Source organism: Galeopterus variegatus, unplaced genomic scaffold (genome assembly GCF_000696425.1).
Source record: "Galeopterus variegatus unplaced genomic scaffold, G_variegatus-3.0.2 Scaffold845, whole genome shotgun sequence".
NCBI lineage: Eukaryota > Metazoa > Chordata > Mammalia > Dermoptera > Cynocephalidae > Galeopterus > Galeopterus variegatus.
Window position 1 is genome coordinate 479,474 of NW_007726956.1, and position 23,193 is coordinate 502,666.

The following is a 23,193-nucleotide window of genomic DNA, read 5'->3' on the forward strand; positions in this document are numbered from 1 at the left end:
TCCGGCAACGGACCGCAACCCTCAGTGTCGCGCCCGTACCGGACCGGGACCGGCAACGGGATCGCAACCCTCGGTGTTGCCCCCGTACCTCGCTCAGCCAGTGAGCGGGAACTGGTCTGTATGTGGGATCCGAACCCTCGGCGGGAGCACCGCCGCACTCCCAAGCGGCGCACTGTAGCAGTGTGCCACCGGGCCGGCCCCTTTTTTTTTTCTTAATGAAAACGACTGCAAGCCCTGTCATCACACCCTGAGGTGTTTTAGCCCTCTGTTTTATTCCTGAAGTTCCTGCCTAGCCTCTGAAGACCCTGGAGTGTGAGACCCAGGTGTAGTGTGCTGAGTATAGGATTGGGGGATTAGAGGGCCTGGGTCTGAATTCTCCTTAGGACACAAAATGTGAGGTCTTGGGCAACTTAGCCTCTCTGGACACCTGTTTTTTCCTCTCCTGAAAACCAACAAAATCATACAGATTTGCAGCACTGTTCACTGAGAAAATATTAAAGAGCTTTCAAATATTTAGTATTGTTACTAGTAATAACTCGCCATAAAGTCAGGTGTTTCTTATTTGGGGGATGGCAGCCCCCACCTCACAGCACAGTAGGAGAACCCAGGGAACAGAGGAATCTCTACTTAAATGTTGCCATGATCACATCTTCTCTAGAAATGCTGCTCTCCTCTAACTGCGTGTTGTGGGTTTTTTAAGCTAAAAAAAAAAGATGGAAATGCACTCACCCTTTGTGTTAGTTATTCCAACGTGAAGATCAGACCTTCCATCATACTCCCTGAAAGAAACAAGTGGTTTTTTTCTCGTTTGCATGTGTTTGGCATGAAGAGTTGGTATTGAAAGTAGGAGGAGATTTTATCATCACATATTTTCACAAATACCAAGAGTCAGCTCGGTACTCCATAAATATGTATAATCAATTATGTTTCAATTTTTAAAAATAAAACAAGTAAATAAATAGAAAGTGGGGGGAGAGGGCTGGCCCGTGGCTTACTTGGGAGGGTGTGGTGCTGATAACACCAAGGCCACGGGTTCGGATCCCATATAGGGATGGCTGGTTAGCTCATTGGGTGAGCGTGGTGCTGACAGCACCAAGTTAAGGGTTAAGATCCCCTTACTGGTCATCTTTTTAAAAAAAAGAAAGAAAGAAAGTGGGGGGAGATCTGTGGGCTACCCCTCTGGGCTGGTGCTGGAACTTGCCATCAGTGTCCAGGTTAGTGGAAGCCCTGTTTGAAAGCTGGTTGAGTGAAGGGTTCATTTGAGGTAGAAAGTACTTCGCTGCCCCCCCATCCGGATTTTCTTGGGACTCCAGTACTTAAGTGTGCCAGCATAACAGCTGGCTCCCGAGGCCCACCTGGCGGTCAGCAGTGGGGGACGCTCCTCATTATTTCTTCCTGTCCCTCAGGCTAGTGTGGGTGGGAGGATCCTGAATTCATCTCAGGGGACCTCAGCCTTCCAAACTAAAATAGCCGCTTTTGGTCTGACAGCTTGTGGCTGCGCCTGCTTTTCCTGGACAGCCCTTGTTTCCTGAAATTCTTCTTTACTCAAGACTGTTCAAGGCTGGCCCGTGGCTCACTCGGTAGAGTGCGGTGCTGATAACACCAAGGCCATGGGTTCGGATCCTATATACGGATGGCCGGTTTGCTCACTGGCTGAGCGTGGTGCTGACAACACCAAGTCAAGGGTTAAGATCCCCTTACCAGTCATCTAAAAAAAAAAAAAAAAAAAAAGACTGTTCATTAACTGTGTAAATTCATGTAATTTATAATACCAGGCCATCACTTATTAGCCCTGGGACCTTGGGCAAGTCACTTTCTCTCTCTAATCTCATTTTCCTCATCTGTAAAATGAGACTATCATAAGCCTCCTAGCAAGCTGGTAGTAGAATAAAGTACCTAGAGAGTGCATGCCCCACATAGGTGTCAAATAAATTGGAGGCAATTTTTAAATGATAAAGTTCCTTTGTCAGACCATAGGTCTGGATACACATGCTCCTCAATTTACAGTAAGGGTACATCCCGATAAACCCATCATAAATTGAAAATACAGTCATCCCTCGGTATCTATGGGGGATTGGTTCTGGGACTTCTTCAAATACCAAAATCTGAGGATGCTCAAGTCCCTTACATAAAATGGTGCAGTGTTTTCATATAACCTACGTACATCCTCACATAAACTTTAAATCATCTCTAGATTTCTTGTAATACTTAATACAGTGCCTAGATATCACTTCATTTGTGTGGATTCAACATAGTACTAGGCATGTGGAAAATTCAAGTTTTGCTTTTTGGAACGTTGTGGAATTTTTTTTTTTTAATATTTTTGATCTACAGTTGGCTGAATCCACAGATGCAGGACCCACAGATACAGAGAGCCAGGTGTATCGTAAGTCAAAAATGCATTTAATACATCTAACCTACTGACCACTGTAGCCTAGCCAACCTCAAACGTGCTCGTGACACTTTCATTAGCCTACGATGGGCAGAATCATCTAACACAAAGCCTACTTTACAATAAAGTGTTGAGTGTCTCATGTAACTTATTGAATATTGCACTGAAATACGGTGTCTGCTGAGTGCTTATCCCTTTCACACCATTGTAAAGCTGGACCCCACCATAATTGGTTCCTCCTTAAAGCAAGCAGCCCAGGCTTGAAGATGGCCAAAGTCACAAAGGGCTGCCCACCGGAGCGATTCTCCCCCATCATCCTGTGCAGCCACTTTGAGCTCTTTGAGACCCCGTGGGTCCAGATGATGAGAATGAAGCTAGAACCAGCAGTAACCCAGCCAGCTTGGCGACCTGAGCACTGCTCACGAGTGCTTCCCCACGATGACTCGCTGAGCATGTGACTGCACTTGACCTCCACCCAGTGCTAGGCATGTCCTCACCCTCTCCCTTTTTTCCTTCAGGATTTCTCAGTCCTGAGACAGATGTTTATTGGTATCAACTCTGGGCCTGTCATTTTAAGTGAAGGGCTAGTGACACCACCGGAAATAAGATGACGTGTCTGTCCTCATGGAGTTTGCTTGCTTCCAGAGAAAACTTTTTAGTTTTAGTTTAACAAAAGTGCTGTGAAGGGAAAAAATATAGAATGTTACAGAAGCCTGTGATGGGTCAGGGACAGGGCCACAGCCAGCACCCTCTCATATGGTACCTTTGTACAAATTAGGAAGAGGTGCCCCTTCTTCCTGGAGATGCAGCTCTGCACAGGGCACTTGGTTTGATGAGTGGAATGCAACCTGAGTTTTGGCACCCACCACTGCCTTGGCCAGGTGCTGTTGTGCAGTCCACAACCTGCCCAACCATATGTGGCAGCCCTGAGGCATTCTAACCTAGTTAGATCAGAGCCTTGGTGATTCCTTTGGGTCACTGCTGGTTCTCTTTTACCAAGTGAGTGAATTATCTCAAGGTGAGTTGTGGGAATCAGTACTGAGGGTTTGGAAATTTAGATGAGAGTGAAGGAAATAGTTGAGAATCTGGCCTTAGAAGGTCTGGTGGGCAGGGGGCTACCTTGAAGTTTTTGAAGATCCTGGCCTGAGCACCTGAAGAGATTTGAGGATGCCAAACATATGACCTGTTTCAGCACCGCCATTTTCCTTCTTCCAATGCCAAGTAAGAACAGGCCCATTGGTGTCACCACCATGCCACAGAATAAATAAATGGTTATTAGGGGTCAACCTGAAAGCCTGTATGTGTCGGGGTTTTTTTACGAGCAGGACTGTGGCTTATTCACTGTGACATCCCTAACATTTGACATACAGTTTCTCAGTAAGGATTTGTTGAATGACCTAATGTTAGGGGAAATTAACTTTTAATATTTATTTGTGGAATATACTATAAAGCATATGTACTTCACAGGGCCTGGTTTTCCAAAGCCTTGCAGTTTCAAATATTGACACTGTGGAGGACTGGAAATTTTCCTCAGGCTATAAAGTCTCTGGTGTAAGATAAAGATTTGTGGCATAGCAAGGTTGCTGGTTCAAGGACACACTAGTTATTGATTGATATGTGTAGATACTGGAAAATTGCTAGATGGAGAAGGAATGTTTGCTAAGATCAAGCTTTTGTTAATGGATCACTTAATTGTCTTACTGGAATGTCATCTGGCTTGTTTCACTGAAAGTTACCAGCCTATACTGTTATACTATAATCCCACCTATGTTCTCTTCCTGTAACTTCCTGGTGTGGAAAATAAATGCAGGAAGAGAACCCCAATTAAGGGTTAATTTCCCGAGGAAGGGATGCCTCTTGCTTGAGCATTCCCAAGGGAAGTTAACCGCTTCGGGGCTTCTCACTGCTCAGAAGAGATGGGCTTTGAGTAATCCTTTCATCTCCATCACCCAGGGGAAGTGGGGTGACAAATCTGTGGGGGGTGAAGCAACACAAAGCAACATTTATTTATTTTTGGCAGCTGGTCAGTATGGGGATCCAGCCCTTGACCTTGTTGTTACAAGGCTGTACTCTAACCATCTGAGCTAACTGGCCCACCTGAATTTTGAATTTTTTTTTTTTTTTTTTGGACTGGTAAGGGGATCACAACCCTTGGCTCAGTATGGTCTGCACCACGCTCAGCCACTGAGCGCACTGGCCATCCCTATATAGGATCCAAACCCACAGCCTTGGCACTACCAGTGCCACAGTCACTGGAGTGAGCCACGGGGCTGGCCCCTGAATTTTGAATTTTGAACACTTACTCAAAAGCTTTTGGAACACAACCAGTTAATGACTCTGAGTTAGCATCAGCGAGGAAGGGGCTCTTGTAAAACAGTTCAGGCTTAATGATTTTGATTAAGATTTGCTGTGGATTGAATTGTGTTCCCCAAAGTCCATGTGTTAGAAACTAAATCCCCACTGTGACCACGTGAAGAGAGTGGGAAATCTTATTATGGTCATTGAGAGGTGGGGCCTTGAAGAGGTGATTAGACTGTGAAGACCGTGCCCTAGTAAACAGATCAATAGGTTGATGGTTTAATGATGTTCATGGGCATGGTTCTGAGGGCTTTAAAAGGAGAGTGCATAAGGAGCTCTCTCTGCTTCTGCCATCCACCATGTGACACCCTGCTTTGCTATGAAGAGTCACTACCTACCAACAAGGCCCTCACCAGATGTGTTCCCTGGACTTTGGACTTCCCAGCCACTGAAACTGTAAGCAATAAAGATTATTTCTTTATAAATTACCTAGTTTCAAGCACTTCTGTTGTAAGCAACAGAAATAACTACAAGGTGGAACTGAAGTTCTGCCAGGCTGCAGAGTTTCCATCTGAACTGAACATGAAAAGAACAGAATGGGAAGGAGTATGGGGGTGAAACATAGTAGCTGGTACTCAGGCCAGGTTTATGTGCCTGTCACTACACCTCACAACTCTGCAAGATTGGTGTGATCCTCATTTTGCAGATGAGGAACTGGAGTCTCAGAGAGGGTCCTGGAGCTGGTTAGAAGAACCAGGATAGGAATGGTGCTTTCTGACACCAGAGGCTGCATTGTATTCTCTTCATCCCGCTCCCTCCCCAAGGACGGTCAGTGTGCAGTCTCTTCAATACTTAACAGTGTGACCAACACCTTTATACACTTTGGTTCCTTTTGTCCTCATAGGGACTGGAAGGAAATCAATTAAGGAAGTTAGTTAGCACGGAAGTGAGCAGTCAGCTCCAGTTTTCTTACCTCAGACCAGCACTCCTGAGGGGAGCAGAGAGCTAATGATAATGCAGAAACTGAACACACTTCCTAAAGCATGCACCATCGTTCAGAAACATCCATGCTCTTTTAAAACCTGACTCAGACAGGGACAACTCCAATTCTGTTTGTGAACTCCACAGAGACAGTAAGGCATAAGCCTTTCTTCTGATTTCTGAAATCATTTTAAAAGCAAAGCCAGGGGGCATCTATAGTGGAAGCAGACCAGCTCTAGTCTTCAATTTAATTTACCTCCATACAGAATAGTCTGTAAGTGCCTATTCTTCAGGCTCTGTATACTATCTCTTTGTCACAGAAGCTACAAACTAACTGACAGTAAAGGTATTATTTTCATAAGGTGAGCAGCTGATCATTTTCCAAGTTAGCCTCTAGCACCTATTTTCTTTCTCAAAATTGTATGAGCAGGGCTGGCCGGTTAGCTCAGTTGGTTAGAGCATGGTACTGATAACACCAAGGTCCAGGGTTCCATCCCTGTGCTGGCCAGCCACCCCAAAAAAAGGAAAATTCTATGAGCAGGTTTGCTCTTCATATATCCTGCATATATTCTTGCACTTATTGCAGCAATGAAACGTACGCATGCCATCTATGTTTATGAAGAAATTAGACCTACATGCCAGGATTTAAGGCCAAAACACTGGTAAGATTATCCACCAAGCCTCCCCCTATATAGTCCATATTAGAAAAAGAAAGTTTTAGTGACTAAAACATAGAAGGAAAAGTTTCACACAATTCAAGGTAACACTTAAAAGACACTGTACCTAAGAAACGTCCCCTGAGTTGGTCTGAGGAGGAATGAACACTTTTCTTGATGCCCGTTTGTAAATGGGTTAGAGATGCTCACAGGCGCTTCCTCCAGCTTCCTTGAGCCCACATCCTGGTGGCACAGGGGGCAGCACTGAGGCACACTGAAGCTGTAGATGGATTTCTCACAGTGGTTGAATTTAATTAAAGACTTTCCAGCTTGTGCGCAGTGCATAGCTTTCACCTCCTGGGCTACCAGGGCAGGATTCTCCAGACTTCCTTTTTCTCATTACGCAGCTGGCAAATGCACGCCAGCAAGTAACCTGATCAACAGTGATGTCATCCTGATTGAAGGCTTCCAAAGCCAAATCAGGTAGGATTAACCAGTAACCAGGCCACCCCATAAACTGGTTTCTTAAAGAGCTAGACTTCATCTGTGCTCACTTACAAAGTTTCTTTCTAGCCTTTGCACTTTCAGCTGATGACAGCCAGCTCCTATTCATCCTTTAAAGCCCTACTTTTCTGTGAAACCTTTCTCAGCTTCCTCCAGTCTTCCCTTGGGCTGGCAGCACTGGATTCATATTTCTACCAGAACTCTGCTATTTAATTAGTCATAGAGTTGGAACTGGGGACTGACCTTTATTTTTGTGTTCCTAGGATAGGTTATATCATTTTGTTGTTGCATAAATAAAAGAAATCTTTACTTCAAGGCAATTTTTTTTTTTCCTTTTTGTCTCTTTTTTTGTGACCGGCAACGGATCGCAACCCTCAGTGTCGCGCCCGTACCGGACCGGGACCGGCAACGGGACCGCAACCCTCGGTGTTGCCCCCGCACCTCGCTCAGCCAGTGAGCAGCCGGTCTGTATGTGGGATCCGAACCCTCGGCGGGAGCGCCGCTGCGCTTCCCAAGCGGCGCACTGTAGCAGTGCGCCACCGGGCCGGCCCCAAGGCAATTTTTTTTGACATTTTACATTGTGGAGGTAATTTCGCTCATATAAAATGAACAGCACAGTTAAAAATAAGGATAGTGGTTACCCCAGATAGGAGATACTGACTGGCAGAGGGCAGAGGCGGTCTCTGCGGTCTGGGGCTGTTCTGATTCGTTATCTGGGTGTTGTTTGTATGGGAGTATTCAGTTTATGAAAATTCATCAAGCTGTGCTTTTCACTATATGCACTATATTATTTTACAATTTTTAAATAATTTTAAGCAGCTGCACAAAAATATACAGAAAAAAAGTAGTGCCTCTCCTTTCTCCCATAACATTTTTCTACCCACCATATTCTAATGGTGGAGAAATGCTGGGAGAAAGCTAATTTCTATGAAAAAGCTAATGGTAAGTTAGGTGAATATTTCCACATAGTTTTTTAAACCCCAATATTGTTATACTGTGTACTGTTTTGAAATTTGTGTTTTTCTCTCATCTTGAAAACTTTTCCACCATATCAGGTATATAGGTCCAGCTCATCCTTTCAGATGACTGCGTAGAAATGCATAGTTTGTTGTATTACACTTTAACCAAGGCCTGTTGATGCCTTGAGTACCAGAGATGGGCAGCCTTAAAGGGGAGACCCACAGAGAAGGTATCGTGACAGATACAGAAGCTTCAGGAAGGACAGGTTTTTCTTAATATGCATTTAAGTAAATTACAGTATGCTAAAAATGCAGAAAAAAGGACATGAGAATGATCATGAGAATTCCAGAACTAGAAAAGTCAGACAGGTTACAGCTAGACGCTCAGCTCAGGTGACAAGGACCTGAGATTATTCATTATTAATAGAAACCACATGGCTACTGTTGATTGGTTGAGTGACCCAAGCTACTTTCAACTGAGAATGTATTCATCTTTATGACATCAGCAACAAGAGATATTTAAAAAAAATTTTTATTAGCATATTCATTGTTACAAATCATACTTATCCTTTACGCCCCTTACCCAATCTCCCCCTTCCCCCCCCTCCTCTTTCTCCCTTCCCCCTCCCTTTCTAGTAACCGTAGATTTGTTCTCTCCATCTGATAGATTAACTGTTCCTCTGTTGGTTTGCTGCCTAGATGATCTGCTCAGTACTGAGGCAGGTGTGATCAAGTTCTCCCCTATTATCAGAATTCAGATGCTGCTTCTATTACTCTAGAGTGTGTTTGGTGGAGAGAGAGGACTTCTTTTTTTTTTTTTTTTTTGGTCTCCGCTGATGCCTCTCCTTGTGTCAATGCAATTGAGTCTGGCATGCCATCTGCACGGTGGCAATTGTGGTGGCTATGGTGGGCTACCCGTGTGGAAATGGTGTTTTTGGTGTGATCTGTGCATGGTTGCAGCTGGGTTCAGCTTCCTCCAGCTCCACGCCTCAGGGCCCCAGCGGGGCCGTGGGGACCAAGAGAGATTTTATTTGTGAATCTCATGAGCAGAGACGGAGGCAGCGTGCCTTAGTAAACATTTTTAATACACAAGCATTTTTTCCAACACAGGTATCTTCACTCTTTTCTTACGTTGTCTCTATTTTTTAAAAATACTGTTATTATAAAATAAAGCAGATCTAGAAGACTATACAAAACAAATGTGTTTGCAGCTTAATGAATTGTTTTTGTGTGAACCCCTTGAAACTGCCACACAGGGCAAAACCTAGAACTTTTCCAGCCACCTCAGAAGCCCTCCGGGGCCCATCTCAGTCAGAGCCCCTCACCCTCTCTCCAAAAGTAACCCCTAATCTCCCTTCTACAGTAATTGATCCTTGTGTTTCTTTTTGGCTTAATCACCCAAGTGTGCATCTGTTGATACTATATTTTAGTCCTGCCCATTTAAAAATTGTTATTTATTTATTTTTTTTAATTCCTTTTTGTCTTTTTTTACTGACCGGTAATGGGATCGCAACCCTCGGTGTCGCGCCCGTACCGGGGACCGGCAACAGGATCGCAACCCTCAGTGCTGCGCCCGCACTGCGCTCAGCCAGTGAGCAGGAACCGATCTCCACATGGGATCTGAACCCTCGGCGGGAGCGCCACCACGCTCCCAAGCGGTGCACCTTTCAGTGAGCCACCGGGCCGGCCCCAAAAATTGTTATATGTTTTTGAAGTCTCTTGGTTCCCCTGTCTCCCATTTTTTTCTGTTACGATATGTCTATGAAGCCCTCAGGTCACTTGATTGAAGTGTCTCCCATGGTCTGATGTTGCTGACTGCACACTTGGGGTTCTCTTCGACATGTTTCTCTGTCCTCTGTACATCCTGCAAAGTGGCGGCTGATTGCAGAGACTGGCTGAGACTCAGATTTGGTCCCCTTGGCAAGATTGCAGGTAGGGATCCCTTCTTTCATGGGAAAGCACGTCATGTCTCATTTTCATTCTTTTTTGATATTAGCAGCCACTAATTCTCAAAGCCTAGAGATCTGTTCATTCATTGAGGGAAGCCTATTGGGGGTATTCTAAGTGCACCATTTTGTTTTTATACGTTCGTTAGAAAAATTTTATCAGGGGACACTTTCCTTCAGCTATTGCTTAGTTGCCCAGTGGTTCAGTCATGCAGGATAGATTGGATGTGTACCTGATTCTTTACCTACATTTCAAGATAATAAGGGCATCTCTGTCACATTCAGAAGGTGCTCAGTTGGTTTCATGTCCTTTTTCTTAAATGTCACTCTGAACTTATATGTATGTAAGCATATTAGATGGATATAAACCCAATGCAATTTTTATTCTTATTGAAGCTCAAATTGTCCCATCTTTGGCCTCTTCTATTGGCTTCTGAGTCCTTTTCACATGACCCTGGTGGTCTCTGATGGTTTCCTTGCTATCTAGCATGCCAAGACATGCCAGTTTCATCTCAGATCATTCCTGCCCCAGACCTGGAATCACCCATTTCTCCAGGAAGCCCTGATTTCTTTAAATGGGAAATGGTATTTCAAGATTGCAGTCTGCCCACTGGGGATGCTCTTTGCTACTGTGTTTGTGGAGCTACTGCAAATGTCTGGAAATCTGTCAACATCGCCAATTGTAGCGCTCTTAATCCTGTTCATAACGCCAGTTGTCTAGGTACATGACCGCGCCAGTTGTTGGGCTCTTTTACCTGCTGGTAATGTTGTACCAACTGGGCCAATGGTTGAGCTAGGGCTGGGTCTGGAGCTCCCAGACCGCTCAAGCCCATTCATAGACTGGATCACAAACCCTTCATATGTCAGGCTGGGTCACCAGACCCCTTCACACAGGTCTATGAGCTAGGTAACCAGCCAAATAGCTCCTTGGAAGCCATAGGTTAGAAAGCATGGCTGTGCCGGGCGGACACCTGACGCAGACGCCCACCCGCGCCTGCTTCACTAAAACTCCTCTCTCTCTCTCTCAAGAACACAAGAATAGCAACAAAACTGAAAAGATACATTGGCGCACGTGCACAGTAACTCCACACACACAATTTGCTTACAAAGGATGCTGAACCACACCCAACTGGACCCAAGGTGAGGGCCCTGACCAAACTATTCTATTTTCCCAACAGTGTTGGTTATCATATCTCTGCCTTTTTAGTGGACAGAGCAGGGTAAAAAAAAAAAGTACACACAACATGTGCACACACATGAAGATAAAATACTTCAGGAGTTCATATTACTATTCCAATTCAGGATGGGAATACAGGGTTTTTACTTAACCTCTTCTATGTTATATTATATTATTTATTTATTTATTGTTATTATTTTTTTACATTCTAAGGTGTTGTTGTGAAGCAGTTGGGATGGAGGGGGAGAAAGAAACGGGGAAGGGGATATGGTGGGAGGATGAGAAGCCGGGAGGAGCATGTGGTCGAGGCCTGTGGCACCCTGTATTACATTTGTATCTCTTTTCTTCTACACTGAAAATCTTGGTTCTCAAGAAAACTGGGGACTATGGAATTAGGATATCTTGTAATTACCCATTTCTTTATCCCACATTACACACACAACAATCTCATAGTCACCATACTAATACCATTAACTCCAATTATGATTACTACTGAATAGAATTAAAAATTTTTTTAACTTCCTTTAATTTATTTAAATGGTCATTCTATATCTTCATTCCCAGAACTTCTCCATTGTAAACAATAATCTCTTTTAGCCCTCACTAAGGATTAGTTCTGCATGCAAACATATTTAATGCCCAGTTTTTTCATCACCCATTAGTAATTATGGTTGTCTGAGGTTCATTCTCTAGAAGATTCCTTAGGAAGAGCTCATAGGAAGAGCTCATAGGTAGAGCTCACTGAGTTCTTGCATACTGATAACAGTTTATCTCTTTCCTTTATACTTGAAAGTCAGTTTTGCTGGGTATAAAATCCTTGGCTCACATTTTCTTAAACATGTCATTCCATTTTCTTCTGTCATAAAACACTGCTGTCAAAAAGTCTGATGATAAACTAATTTCTTTTCTCTTATAAATCATGTGTTCTTTTTTGCCAGTATGCCTACCCACAGAATTTTTTTGCCTTTTTTTTAATATCAGTTATTATAATAAAACTTGGTGTCAGTCATTTGTAGTTGATTTACTTAGATTTCTGGTGTGCTCTTTCAACATATTTTCCCATCTTTTTTATTTCAGGAAATTTTTCAAAAATTATAGTTTTGAATATTTGTTTTGTTTCCTTTTTTGTTGTTGTTGTTGTTTTCTTCTTCAGGAAATTCTATTATCTCTATGTTGGATCTTTTGCCTATCTTCAATATGACTTACTTTTTAAAAAATTGAAATAAAATGTGTGTCATAAAATTCACCCATTTAAAGTATACAGTTCAGTGGTTTTTAGTATATTCACAAAGTTGTGCACCCATCACCACTATCTAAGTTTAGAACATTTACATCATCACAAAAAAGAAACAGCATGTCTATTAGCAGTCACTCCCCATTCTCCCCTCCCCCAATCCCTGGCAACCAGTAGTCTTTCTTTCTGTGTGGATTTGTTTATTGTGGACATTTAATATAAGTGGAATCATACAGTATATGTTCATTTGTATCTGGCTTCTGTCACTTAGCATAAAGTTTTTAAAGTTTATCCATATCGTAGCACATATCATTTATTCTTTTCTTCTTTTCTTATTTTTTGTTGGCTGACCAGTAACAGGGATTGAACCCTGGACCTTGGTGTCATCAGCACCATGCTGCAAGCAACTGAGCTAACCAGGCAGTTTTTTATTTATTTTTATGGCTGAATAATATTCCATTGTATAGATATACCACATTTTGTGTATTCACTCATCAGCTGATGGACATTTGGGTTGTTTCTACTTTTGGCTATTATGAATAATGCTGCTATGAATAAGTTTCATATTCATGTACGTAGTGGATTGAATTATGTCCCCCCCAAACTCACTGAATCTTGAATCATGTCCTCCAAGTTTTATGTATTAGATACATAAAACTTAGCCCGCACTGTGACTGTTAAGAGGGTGGGAAATCCTATATGATAACTGAAAGGTGGGGCCTTGAAGAGGTGATTGGATTGTAGGACCATACAGCAGTGAATGGATTAACAATGGTGATCCAGGGTGTGGTTCTGAGGGCTTTAAAAGGACAGTGAATGAGGAGGTTACTCTCTCTGCTCTCTCTGTTTCCACCATCTTGCAATGTGAGACCCCTGGGCACTGTTGCCACCACCAGATGTGTTCCCTAACTTTAGACTTCCCAGCCTCAGAAACTGTAAGCAATAAATTTCATTTTCTTTATAAATCACCCAGTTTCAGGTATCTTGTTATAAGTGACAGAAACAGACTGATACAATCTACAAGTTTTTGTGTGGACATATGTTTTTCATTCTCTTGGTTATATGCCTGGGAGTAAGGGCTGGTCAGTTTGCTCAGTTGGTTAGAGTGCAGTGTTATAACACCAAGGTCAAGTGTTCAGATCCCTGCACCGGCTAGCTGCCAAGAAAATTTTTTTAAAATAAAAAAATAAACCTGGGAGTGGAATTTCTGGGTCCATTGTAACTCTATGTTTGACACTTTGAGGAACTGCCAAACTTTTTTCGAAGTGGCTGCATTATTTTCTATTTTTACTAGCAGTTTATGAGGGTCCCAATTTCCCCTCATTGCCGGCAATTATTGTCTATATTTCACATTTTAGCCATCCTAGTGGTTGTGAAGTGGTATCTCATTGTGGTTTTGATTTGCATTTCCCTAATGACTAATGATGTTGAACATCTTCTCATGTGCTTAGAGGCCATTTATATATCTTTAGAGAAATGCCTGTTAAAATTGCCCATTTTAAAAATTGGGTTATTTGTCTTTTTATTGTAGAGTTGTAAGAGTTCTGTGTATATTCTGGATATATATTCCATATATATTGCAACTATCATCTTTTCACTTTCTAACAGTGTCCTTCAAAGCAAAAAATGCTTTACTTTTTATGAAATCAAATGTATCTATGTTTTCTTTTGTTCCTTGTGCTTTTGGTTTTCTAAGAATCCATTGCCTAACACAAAGTCATAAAGATTTATACGTATGTTTTCTTCTAAGAGTTTTATAGCGTTAGCACTTACATTTAGGTTCCTTATCCATTTTGAGTTAATTTTTGAGTAGTGTGTGAGTTAGGTGTTCAGCTTCATTCTTTGGCGTGTGGACATCCAGTTTTTTCAACACCATTTGGTGAAAATACTATTCTTTCTCTCTGGTCTTGGCACCCTTTTCAAAAGTCAGTTAACCATAGATGTGAGGGATTATTTCTGGACCATCAATTCAGTTTGCTAGTATTTTGTTGAGGATTTTTACATTTGTATTTATAATGAATATTGTATGCAGTTTTCTTTTCTTGCAATGTCTTCATGTTGTTTTGATATCAAAGTAGTACTGGCCTCACAGATTGAGTTGGAAAGCCTTCCCTCTTCTCCTTTTCTATTTTTTTTTTTGCAGGAATCTGTAAAGAATTGGTGTTAGGGCTGGTCAGTTAGCTCAGATGGTTAGAGCACAGTCTTATAACACCAAGGTCACAGGTTCGGATCCCCATACCATCCAGCTACAAAAAAAAAAAAAAGGAATTAGTGTTAATTCCTGTTTAAATGTTTAGTAGAATTCACCAGTGAAAGCATTGGTTCTGGGCTTTTCTTTCTGGGAAGATTTGTGCTGACTAATTCAACCTCTTTACTTTTTATAGGTCTACTCATTTTTTAAAAATTTCTTCTTGAGTCAGTTTCAGTAGTTTGTGTCTTTCTAGAAATTTGTCCATTTCATATAAATTATCTAATTTGTTGGCATACAGTTGTTCACAATAGTTCCTTATAATCTATTTGATTTCTCTAAGGTTGGTAGCAATGTCTCCCTTTTACTCCTGATGTCAGCAATTTGAGTTTTCTTTCTTTTTTCTTGGACAGTCTAGATAACGGTCTGTCAATTTTGTTCATCTTTTCAAGGAACTAATTTTTGGTTTTACTTTATATAAATAATGCATGCCATATATTCTAGTATGTTACGTTTTTATTTTCATTTCTCTCAAAGTATTTTCTAATTTCCCATGTGATTTCTTCTTTGACCCATTGGCTGTGTAAGGGTATGTTATTCAATTTCCACATATGTATGACATTTCCAAATTTTCTTCTATTATTGACATGTAATATTATTCCATCTCCATTGGAGAATGTACTTTGTGTGATTTCAGTCTTTTTACATTTATTGAGACTTGTTTTATGGCCTAATATGTGGTCTACCCTGGAGAATGTTCCATGGGCACTTGAGAAGAATGTGTAATCTGTTCTTGAACTGAATATGTTCAATAGATGTTTGTTAGACCTAGCTAGTTTAGAGTGGTGTTCAAATCTTCTATTTATCTTCTGTCTAGTTGTTTTATCCATTGTTGAAGGTGAAACACTGATGTCTTCAACTATTGTTTTTTGTTCTTTTTGGCAGCTGGCCAGTAAGGGGAACTTTCAACCTTGGTGTTCAAGGCTGTGCTCTATCCAGTTGAGCTATCTGGCCAGCCCTCAACTATTGTTGAACTGCCTACTTCTCCCTTCAATCTGTGAGTTTTTCCTTCATGTATTTTGGGGATCTGTTTTGGGTGTATATGTATTTTGTTTGTTTGTTATGCAGCTGGCTGATATGGGGATCCAAACCCTTGATCTTGGTGTTATGACACCACATTCTGACCAACTGAGCTAACCAGCCAGCCCATATATATATACTTATAAATCTCTTAATGGGTTGACTTTTTATCATTATAAAACATTCTTGTCTCTAGTAAAAATTTTTGTCATAACATATTTTGCCTGCTGTTAACATAGCCATTCCAGCTCTCTTCTGGTTACTGTTCACATAGTATGTCTTTTATTATCCTTTTACTTTCAATGTATTTGTATCTTTGAATGTAAGGTGGGTTTCTTGTAAACAGCATATAGTCAGATGATGGTGGGTTTTAAATATATATATACATTCTGCCAGTCTCTGCCTTGTAATTGGACAGTTTAATCCATTTACTTTTTTTTTTGCGAGTGTCCAGTAAGGGCCCATTTACATTTAATGTAGTTATTGATAAGTTACAATTTATGTTTGCCATTTTGCTTTTTGTTTTGTACATGTCTTACGTGTTTTTCGTTCCTCTATTCCTCCATTATTGCCTTTTTTTTGGACTATATATTTTCTAGTGTACCATATTAATTCCCTTTGTATTTAAATTTTTATTTTCTCAGTGGTTGCCTTGGACATTGCAATTAACATTAATTCATAACAATCTAGGTCAATTAATAACAGTTTAATTTCAGTAGCATATAAAAACTGCTCCGATATAGTCCATTCCCTCTCTCTTCCTTTGTTGTCATACAAACTACATCTTTACACATCAAAACAGATTTATGAGTCTTTCTTTACGCAATTGTCTTTCAAACCAGATAAGATTAAAAAAAAAAAGTTACAAACAAAAAAAAAGTGCATTTATATTCTCTTTTACATTTACTTATATATTTACCTTTCTGGTTCTCTATTTCTTCATATGGATTCAAGTTACTGTCTAAAGCCCTATAATTTTGGCCTGAAGGACTTCTTTTAGTTTTTCTGGTAGGACAAGTTTTCTAATGATGAATTCTTACCTATTAGAATAGCTAAAATTCAAAACACTGAGAATACCAAAGGCTGTCAAGGATGTGGAGCAACAGGAACTCTCATTCATTGTTGGTGGGAATGCAAAATGGTACAGACACTTTGGAAAACAGTCTGGCAGTTCTTTCAAAACTAAACATACTCTTAACATATGACCCACCAATTATGCTCCTCGGTATTTACCCAAATGAATGAAAACTTACGTCCACACAAAAACCTGCACACAGACATTTATAGCAGCTTTATTGATAGTTGCCAAAACCTGAAAGCAACCAAGATGTCCTTCAGCAGGTGAATGGATAAACAAACTGTGGTACATCCAGACAATGGAATTTAATTAGTCAGTGCTAAAAAGAAATGAGCTATCAAGCCATGAAAGGACATGGAGAAAATTTAAATGAATATTCCTAAGTGTGAAAGAAGCCAATCTGAAAAGGCTGCATACTATATGATTCCAACTGTATGACATTCTGGAAAAGGCAAAACTATGGAAACAGTAAAAAGCTTAGTAGTTACCAGTTGTTGAGAGGAGGGAGGAATAAATAGGCAGAACACAGAATTTTTAGGGCAGTGAACCTACTCCGTGTGATACTACAATGGTGTATATGTGTTATTATACATTTGTCAAAACCCATAGAATATACAACACCAAGAGTGAACTGTAAGGTAAACTATGGATGTTGGGTAATAATGGTATGTCAATGTAGGTTTATTGATTTTAACAAATGTACCACTTTGGTGCAGAATGTTGATAATGGGCGAGGTTGGGGGGCAGGGACAAGAGGTATATGGAAACCCTCTGTATTTTCCACTCAATTTTGCTGTGAACCAAAAACTGCTTTTAAAAATAAAGTTTAGTAATTTAAAAAAAAAAGGAGAGGGAGGGATACTTCCTCAAATAACAAAAGTTAAGAAAATTAATTTTTGGAAGACCTTCAGCAGAAGAAATACTAAGAGAGGGGCCGGCCCATGGCTCACTCGGTAGAGTGCGGTGCTGATAACACCAAGGCCACGGGTTCGGATCCCATATAGGGATGGCCGGTTTGCTCACTGGCTGAGCGTGGTGCTGACAACACCAAGCCAAGGGTTGAGATCCCCCAACCGGTCAATTTTAAAAAAAAAAAAAAAAAAAAAAAAGAAATACTAAGAGTTCTTCTGGCTGAATAAAAGTTATCCTAGATGAAAACATGGAATAATTGAAAGGAAGAATACTCCATTTTAATTTATTTATTTGTTTGTTTGTTTTTTGGTTGCTGGCCAGTATGGGAATACTTAATTTTAAAACAACATTATGGGGCCGGCCCGTGGCTCACTTGGTAGAGTGCGGTGCTGATAACACCAAGGCCGCGGGTTCGGATCCTATATAGGGATGGCTGGTTTGCTCACTGGCTGAGCGTGGTGCTGACAACACCAAGTCAAGGGTTAAGATCCCAGTCATCTTTTTTTTTTAAAAAAAGAGAGAGATAGCTTAGATATAAAATACCAGGTAGGTTAAATAAAAGGATGGGAAAAGATATACCATGAAAACACTATCTGAATAAAAACTGATATGATTATATTAATATCAAAGTACATTTTTTAAAAAAATTTTTAAAAGATGACCGGTAAGGGGATCTCAACCCTTGGCTTGGTGTCGTCAGCACCGCGCTCACCCAGTGAGCTAACCGGCCATCCCTATATAGGATCCGAACCTGCAGCCTTGGTGTTATCAGCACCGCACTCTCCCGAGTGAGCCACCGGCCAGCCCATATCAAAGTACATTTTAAAACAAGTATTTCTAGAGATAAGCAGGGACTTAAAAAAACAAAACAAAACAAGCATTCTTTTTTTTTTTTTGAGAGTATGAATAAAATGGTTTATTGACATTAGAGTGGGAAAAAATAACACTTCTAAATTAGTGCATTACTTTATATAATATGTAATTTAAAATATGTATAGAAAAATGTTTGTTTGTTTTTAAGAATTTTTTTAAAACAAGCATTCTTAGAAACATCTTTTACACATCTGTCTTTACAAAGTATATTACATGATCTCATTCACTCACTGACACAACACTGTCCTGATTTACATGTGTAACTAGTACAAAGAAGAACATTTCTAAGTGATAAAGTGTTGACAGAAAAGAAGATAGAGCAATTCTGAATTTGTCTGAACCTAAAAACATAGCTTCATAATATATAAAAGAAATGACCAACCTAAAAGGAGAACAGACAATTCCACAATGGGATTACATTAGAAATCGACAGAAGGAAAGGTGGGGTAGGTAGTAAGAAATTAGTAAAGGGCCACAAAAAATGATTACATGGTATAATGTGGAATATACTAATTATCCTGATTTAAGCATCACATATTGCACACAGGAATTGATATTCAACACCGTACCCTACAGATATCTACAAATCAATTATGTTTCAATTAAAAACAAACAAAAAAAAGAAACAAGTCAATAAGAGAAAGATAACTAGTAAACCCTCAGTTGTCTGGATATTAAGCAGCACACTTCTAAATAACTTATGGGTCAAAGAATAATAATGGAAATTAGAAAATATTTTGAACTGAATGTTAAGGAAAATATGATATAAAAACATATGGAATACAGCTAAATGGTGCTTGCAGGGAAAATTATAGCTTTAAATACTTAGAAAAAAAAGTTTCTGAGCCAGGGCAGTGGGGGGGCCGAAGGCCTTAGCCACACACCCCTGACGTCCTCATCTGGCCCAGCGATGACCACCACACACCGCTGGAAGCGCCCCTGGCTTCTGAGCTGGGGTGGGGGAACCCAAGGGCCTCGGCCACGTCCCCCTGACTTCTGAATCCAGCCCAACGATGACTGAGCCACCATCGGAAGCCCCCTGTGCTCCTCTGCCAGAATGAGGGGGGTGGCACAGGCTTTGGCCATGCCTCTTCCCCCTTCCTCATCCTCTTACCCTATCCTCCCCCTTCCTCTCTCCCCTTCCACCCCAACTGCTCTGTAACAACATCTTAGAATGTAAAAAATTAATAATAATTAATTTTTTAAAAAGTTTAACAATCAATAAACTAAGCTTACATGTCAAGAAGCCAGTAAACACGAGCAATTTGAACTCAAAAAACATGGAAAAAGGAAATAGTAAAAATAGGAGCAGAAATTAGTGAAATAGAGAACAGATGTACAATAGAGAAAATGAACAAAGCAAAAGCTTCTTCACTGAAAAGATTAATAAAATCGATAAACTTCTTGTGACTGATTAAAAAGATAAAACACCAGTTATTAATATCAAAAATGAAAAGGAGACATTACAGATCCTACAGACATAATAAAAGTAAAAGTATATTAGGAACAACTTTATAACAATAAATTTTTCAATTTAGATATAATGGACTGATTACCTGAAAAAAAAAAAAAAAAGGCTTTTCAGACCTGACACAAGAAGATAAAATCTGAATAGTTATACAGATAAGAAAACAATGAAATCTTTAATTAAAAATCTTCCTGCAAAGTAAACTGCAGGCTGAAATGGCTTTAATGGTAAATTCTTCCAAATATTTAAGGGAGGGCCGGCCCGTGGCTCACTCGGGAGAGTGTGGTGCTGATAGCACCAAGGCCACAGGTTCGGATCCCATATAGGGATGGCTGGTTAGCTCACTTGGGAGAGCATGGTGCTGACAACACCAAGTCAAGGGTTAAGATCCCCTTACCAGTCATCTTTAAAAAAAAAAAAAAACCAAATATTTAAGGGAAAAGTCAATACCTACATTACAGACTTTTCCAGAGAATAGGAAAGAAGGAAGACTTCCAAACTTATTTTATGAGACCAGCAAATTCCATATACCAAAGTCTGCTATAGACATTACAAGAAAGGAACACTACATAGCTCAGTTGGTTAGAGTGCGGTATTATAACACCTAGGTCAAGGGTTTGGATCCCCTTATTGGCCAGCTGCCAGGAAGAAATAAAAAGAAAGAAAGGAACACTACAGACTAATAACTCTCATGAACAAGAATGCAAAAATCCTAAATACTATTTTAACAAATAGAATATACAGATGATTTATAGAAGAAATATTATTTCATGGGCATGTGGGGTTTATCTGAGGAATTAGCTTAGTTTAACATTAAAAATCAATCAATATAATTCAACACATTAACAGAATAAAGAAGAAAAACAATATGGTTATGTGGTTTTCTCAGTAGGTACAGAAAAAAGCGTTTGATAAAAATCAAGATGTGTTCATGATAAAATCGCTAAGAAAACGAAAAAATCAAAGAAACTTAACCTGATAATGTATAGCTTCAAAAAATCTAGGGCTAACATTTTAATTAATGGCAAAATATTAAATACTTTCCCTGTATTCAGGAACAAAAGATGTACACCATTGCCACTTTTCTTTAACATTATACTGAAGGTCCTAGATAGTGCAGCAAGGCAAGAAAAAGAAATAAAGATATAAAGATTGAAAATGAAGTAACACTGTCATTATTTGCTGATGGCATGATCACGTGTGTAGAAAATAAAAAAACAATCTGCAAAGAAATCATTAGAATTAATTCAAAATTTAGGCTGGCAAGTTAGCTCAGTTGGTTAGAGTGCTGCCTTATAACACCAGGTGTCAAGGGTTCAGATCCCCAGGCCAGCCAGCTACCAAAGGAAGAAAAAAAAAAAAAAAGAATTAATTCAAAATTTACCGTGGAGCTGGATCCCAGGTCAATATACAGAGATCAAGTGTATTCCTATTTCTGTACACAAGCAATAAGCAATTAGGAAATTTAAAAAATATCATTTAAAATAGCATTAAAAAACCCATCTGGACTCTCAGGAATAAATCTAATAAAAGTTGTTCAAGACCTATGCACTGAAAACTACAAAATTTTCAACATACTTCCAAATTCCTGAGAAAATTTTCAAAAGTTCTAAGTAATTGGAAGTATCCGAGGTTACTTTACAAAGTCCATGGAAAGATTTGTATTACCTTTTTTTTGCTGGGGATCTGAACCCTTGACCATGGGGCTTTAACCACCTGGGCTAACCAGCCAGCCCGCCATATTATCTCTTAATTCTTTTTTCCATGAACTTTTTGAGGTACCCTCATATGTCATATTCATTCATTGCTGGACTCAATATTTTAATAGCAAAGTAAAAGAACAACATACAGCTATACACAACAACATGGAAAGATCTCACAGATATATGTTGGTCAAAAGAAGGCAGACAATGTGTACATATTGAGTTATTTCCTTTATATTCGTATGAAGGGAAGTCAAAAACAAGGGAGACTAATTTGTGGCGATAGAGGTGAAAGATAATCAGTTACCTTTGGGAGGTATCAACTCGGAGGGGACATAAAAGGGCCTTCTGAGGTGTTCATAGTGTTCTTTAATCTTGATCTGGGTGGTGGTTTCATGAGTGTATGCATAAGTAAAATATATCACATCTCAATTTATTTTAATTTTTCTTTTATTTTATTTTACGGCAACTGGCTGGTAGGGGGATCTGAACCATTGACCTTGGTGTTACCAACACCATGCTCTAACCAAGTGAGATAACTGGCCAGCCTTCTATCTCAATTTTTTAAATTAAAAAATGTTTTAAAAAGCAATGGGAAATCATTGAAAGATTGAAAGGAGGTGAATAACATGATACGATTTATGTTTTAATAGACTTTGACCACAAACTCGAAGAGGGCAGGAGCAGAGAAGCAGCAAAACCAGTTAGGAGGTTACTGGGGGGGGGGGGGGGGGGGGGGGGGGGGGCTGGTCGTTTTGTCAGTTGGTTAGAGCAGTGGTGCTGCTAACACAAAGGTCCAAGGTTTGATTTCTTTACCGGCCAGCCACCAAAAAACAAAACAAAACAGAAAACAGTTGCACGGGCCTACGCAAGAAGGGATGGTTGCTTAGACTGGAACCACGACGGTGGAAATGGAGAGATGAGAACGCATTGGGCACAGGTGCGGGAGCAGGACCTGTGGCATACAGAGAACTGGAGGGAAGTGTCAAGAATAACTTCTGGGGTTTCCACCTTAGGAAATGGAAGACCAACAGCAGAGGAATGCTAGGAAAGAAAATGAAGACTTAAACGGGGTGGGAGTAGAGATTTTGAAAAAGAGCAGCTGGGAGAGAGCTAAGGAATTTCCTTAAGTGGGATACGAGGCCTGAGAAGGGGGCCTGGGGAGTGCAGTCTGGGAGGGCAGGAGCATCTCCGACTGAGGGGCGCAGAGGAGAGGCGGGAGCTCGGCCCGGGAGGCGCGAGGTGACTCCAGGAGCGGGATAGGTCGCTAACCGGTGTTCTTGGAGATGAGGGTAGAATCGTAGGAAGCAACAGTTCACACCCGGGTTAAGACTGGCAGGACTGGGCCGGCCCGTGGCTCACTCGGGAGAGTGTGGTGCTGATAACACCAAGGCCCCGGGTTCGGATCCCATATACGGATGGCCGGTTCGCTCACTGGGTGAGCGTGGTGCTAACAGCACCAAGCTAAGGGTTAAGATCCCCTTACCGGTCATCTTTTAAAAAAAAAAAAAAAAAAAAGACTGGCAGGACTAGGGTGCCGGCCAGCCTCCGCCCGGGAGGCTTGGGAATGCCGGACACAGAGGGCGGGGATGGGGGGACCGCCCGACCCCACCCCCGGTGCGGAACCAATTGTGACGGCGGCGAGGTTTCCGGCCGGCGCTACAAAAGTGCCACACGGGAGGGGCTGTGCGCGCCGGCGTGATGCGGCTGCGCTGGGTGGGCCGGGCAGAGGCGGCGGCGGCGG

The 23,193-nt window shown here is 40.8% G+C and overlaps 1 protein-coding gene across 1 annotated transcript in view; it reads right to left on the minus strand.

Annotated features, from left to right (window-relative positions):
• Positions 1-6,672, minus strand: part of MKRN2OS (MKRN2 opposite strand) — a 10,360-nt gene extending 3,688 nt beyond the window's left edge. The window contains exons 1-2 of the mRNA XM_008572875.1: positions 6,455-6,672; positions 730-779 (exon numbers count right to left, since the gene is read on the minus strand). Coding sequence (XP_008571097.1) covers positions 730-779; positions 6,455-6,672 — 268 coding nt within the window. The remainder of the gene's footprint in view (positions 1-729; positions 780-6,454) is intronic.
• Between the last annotated feature and the right edge of the window lie 16,521 nt (positions 6,673-23,193).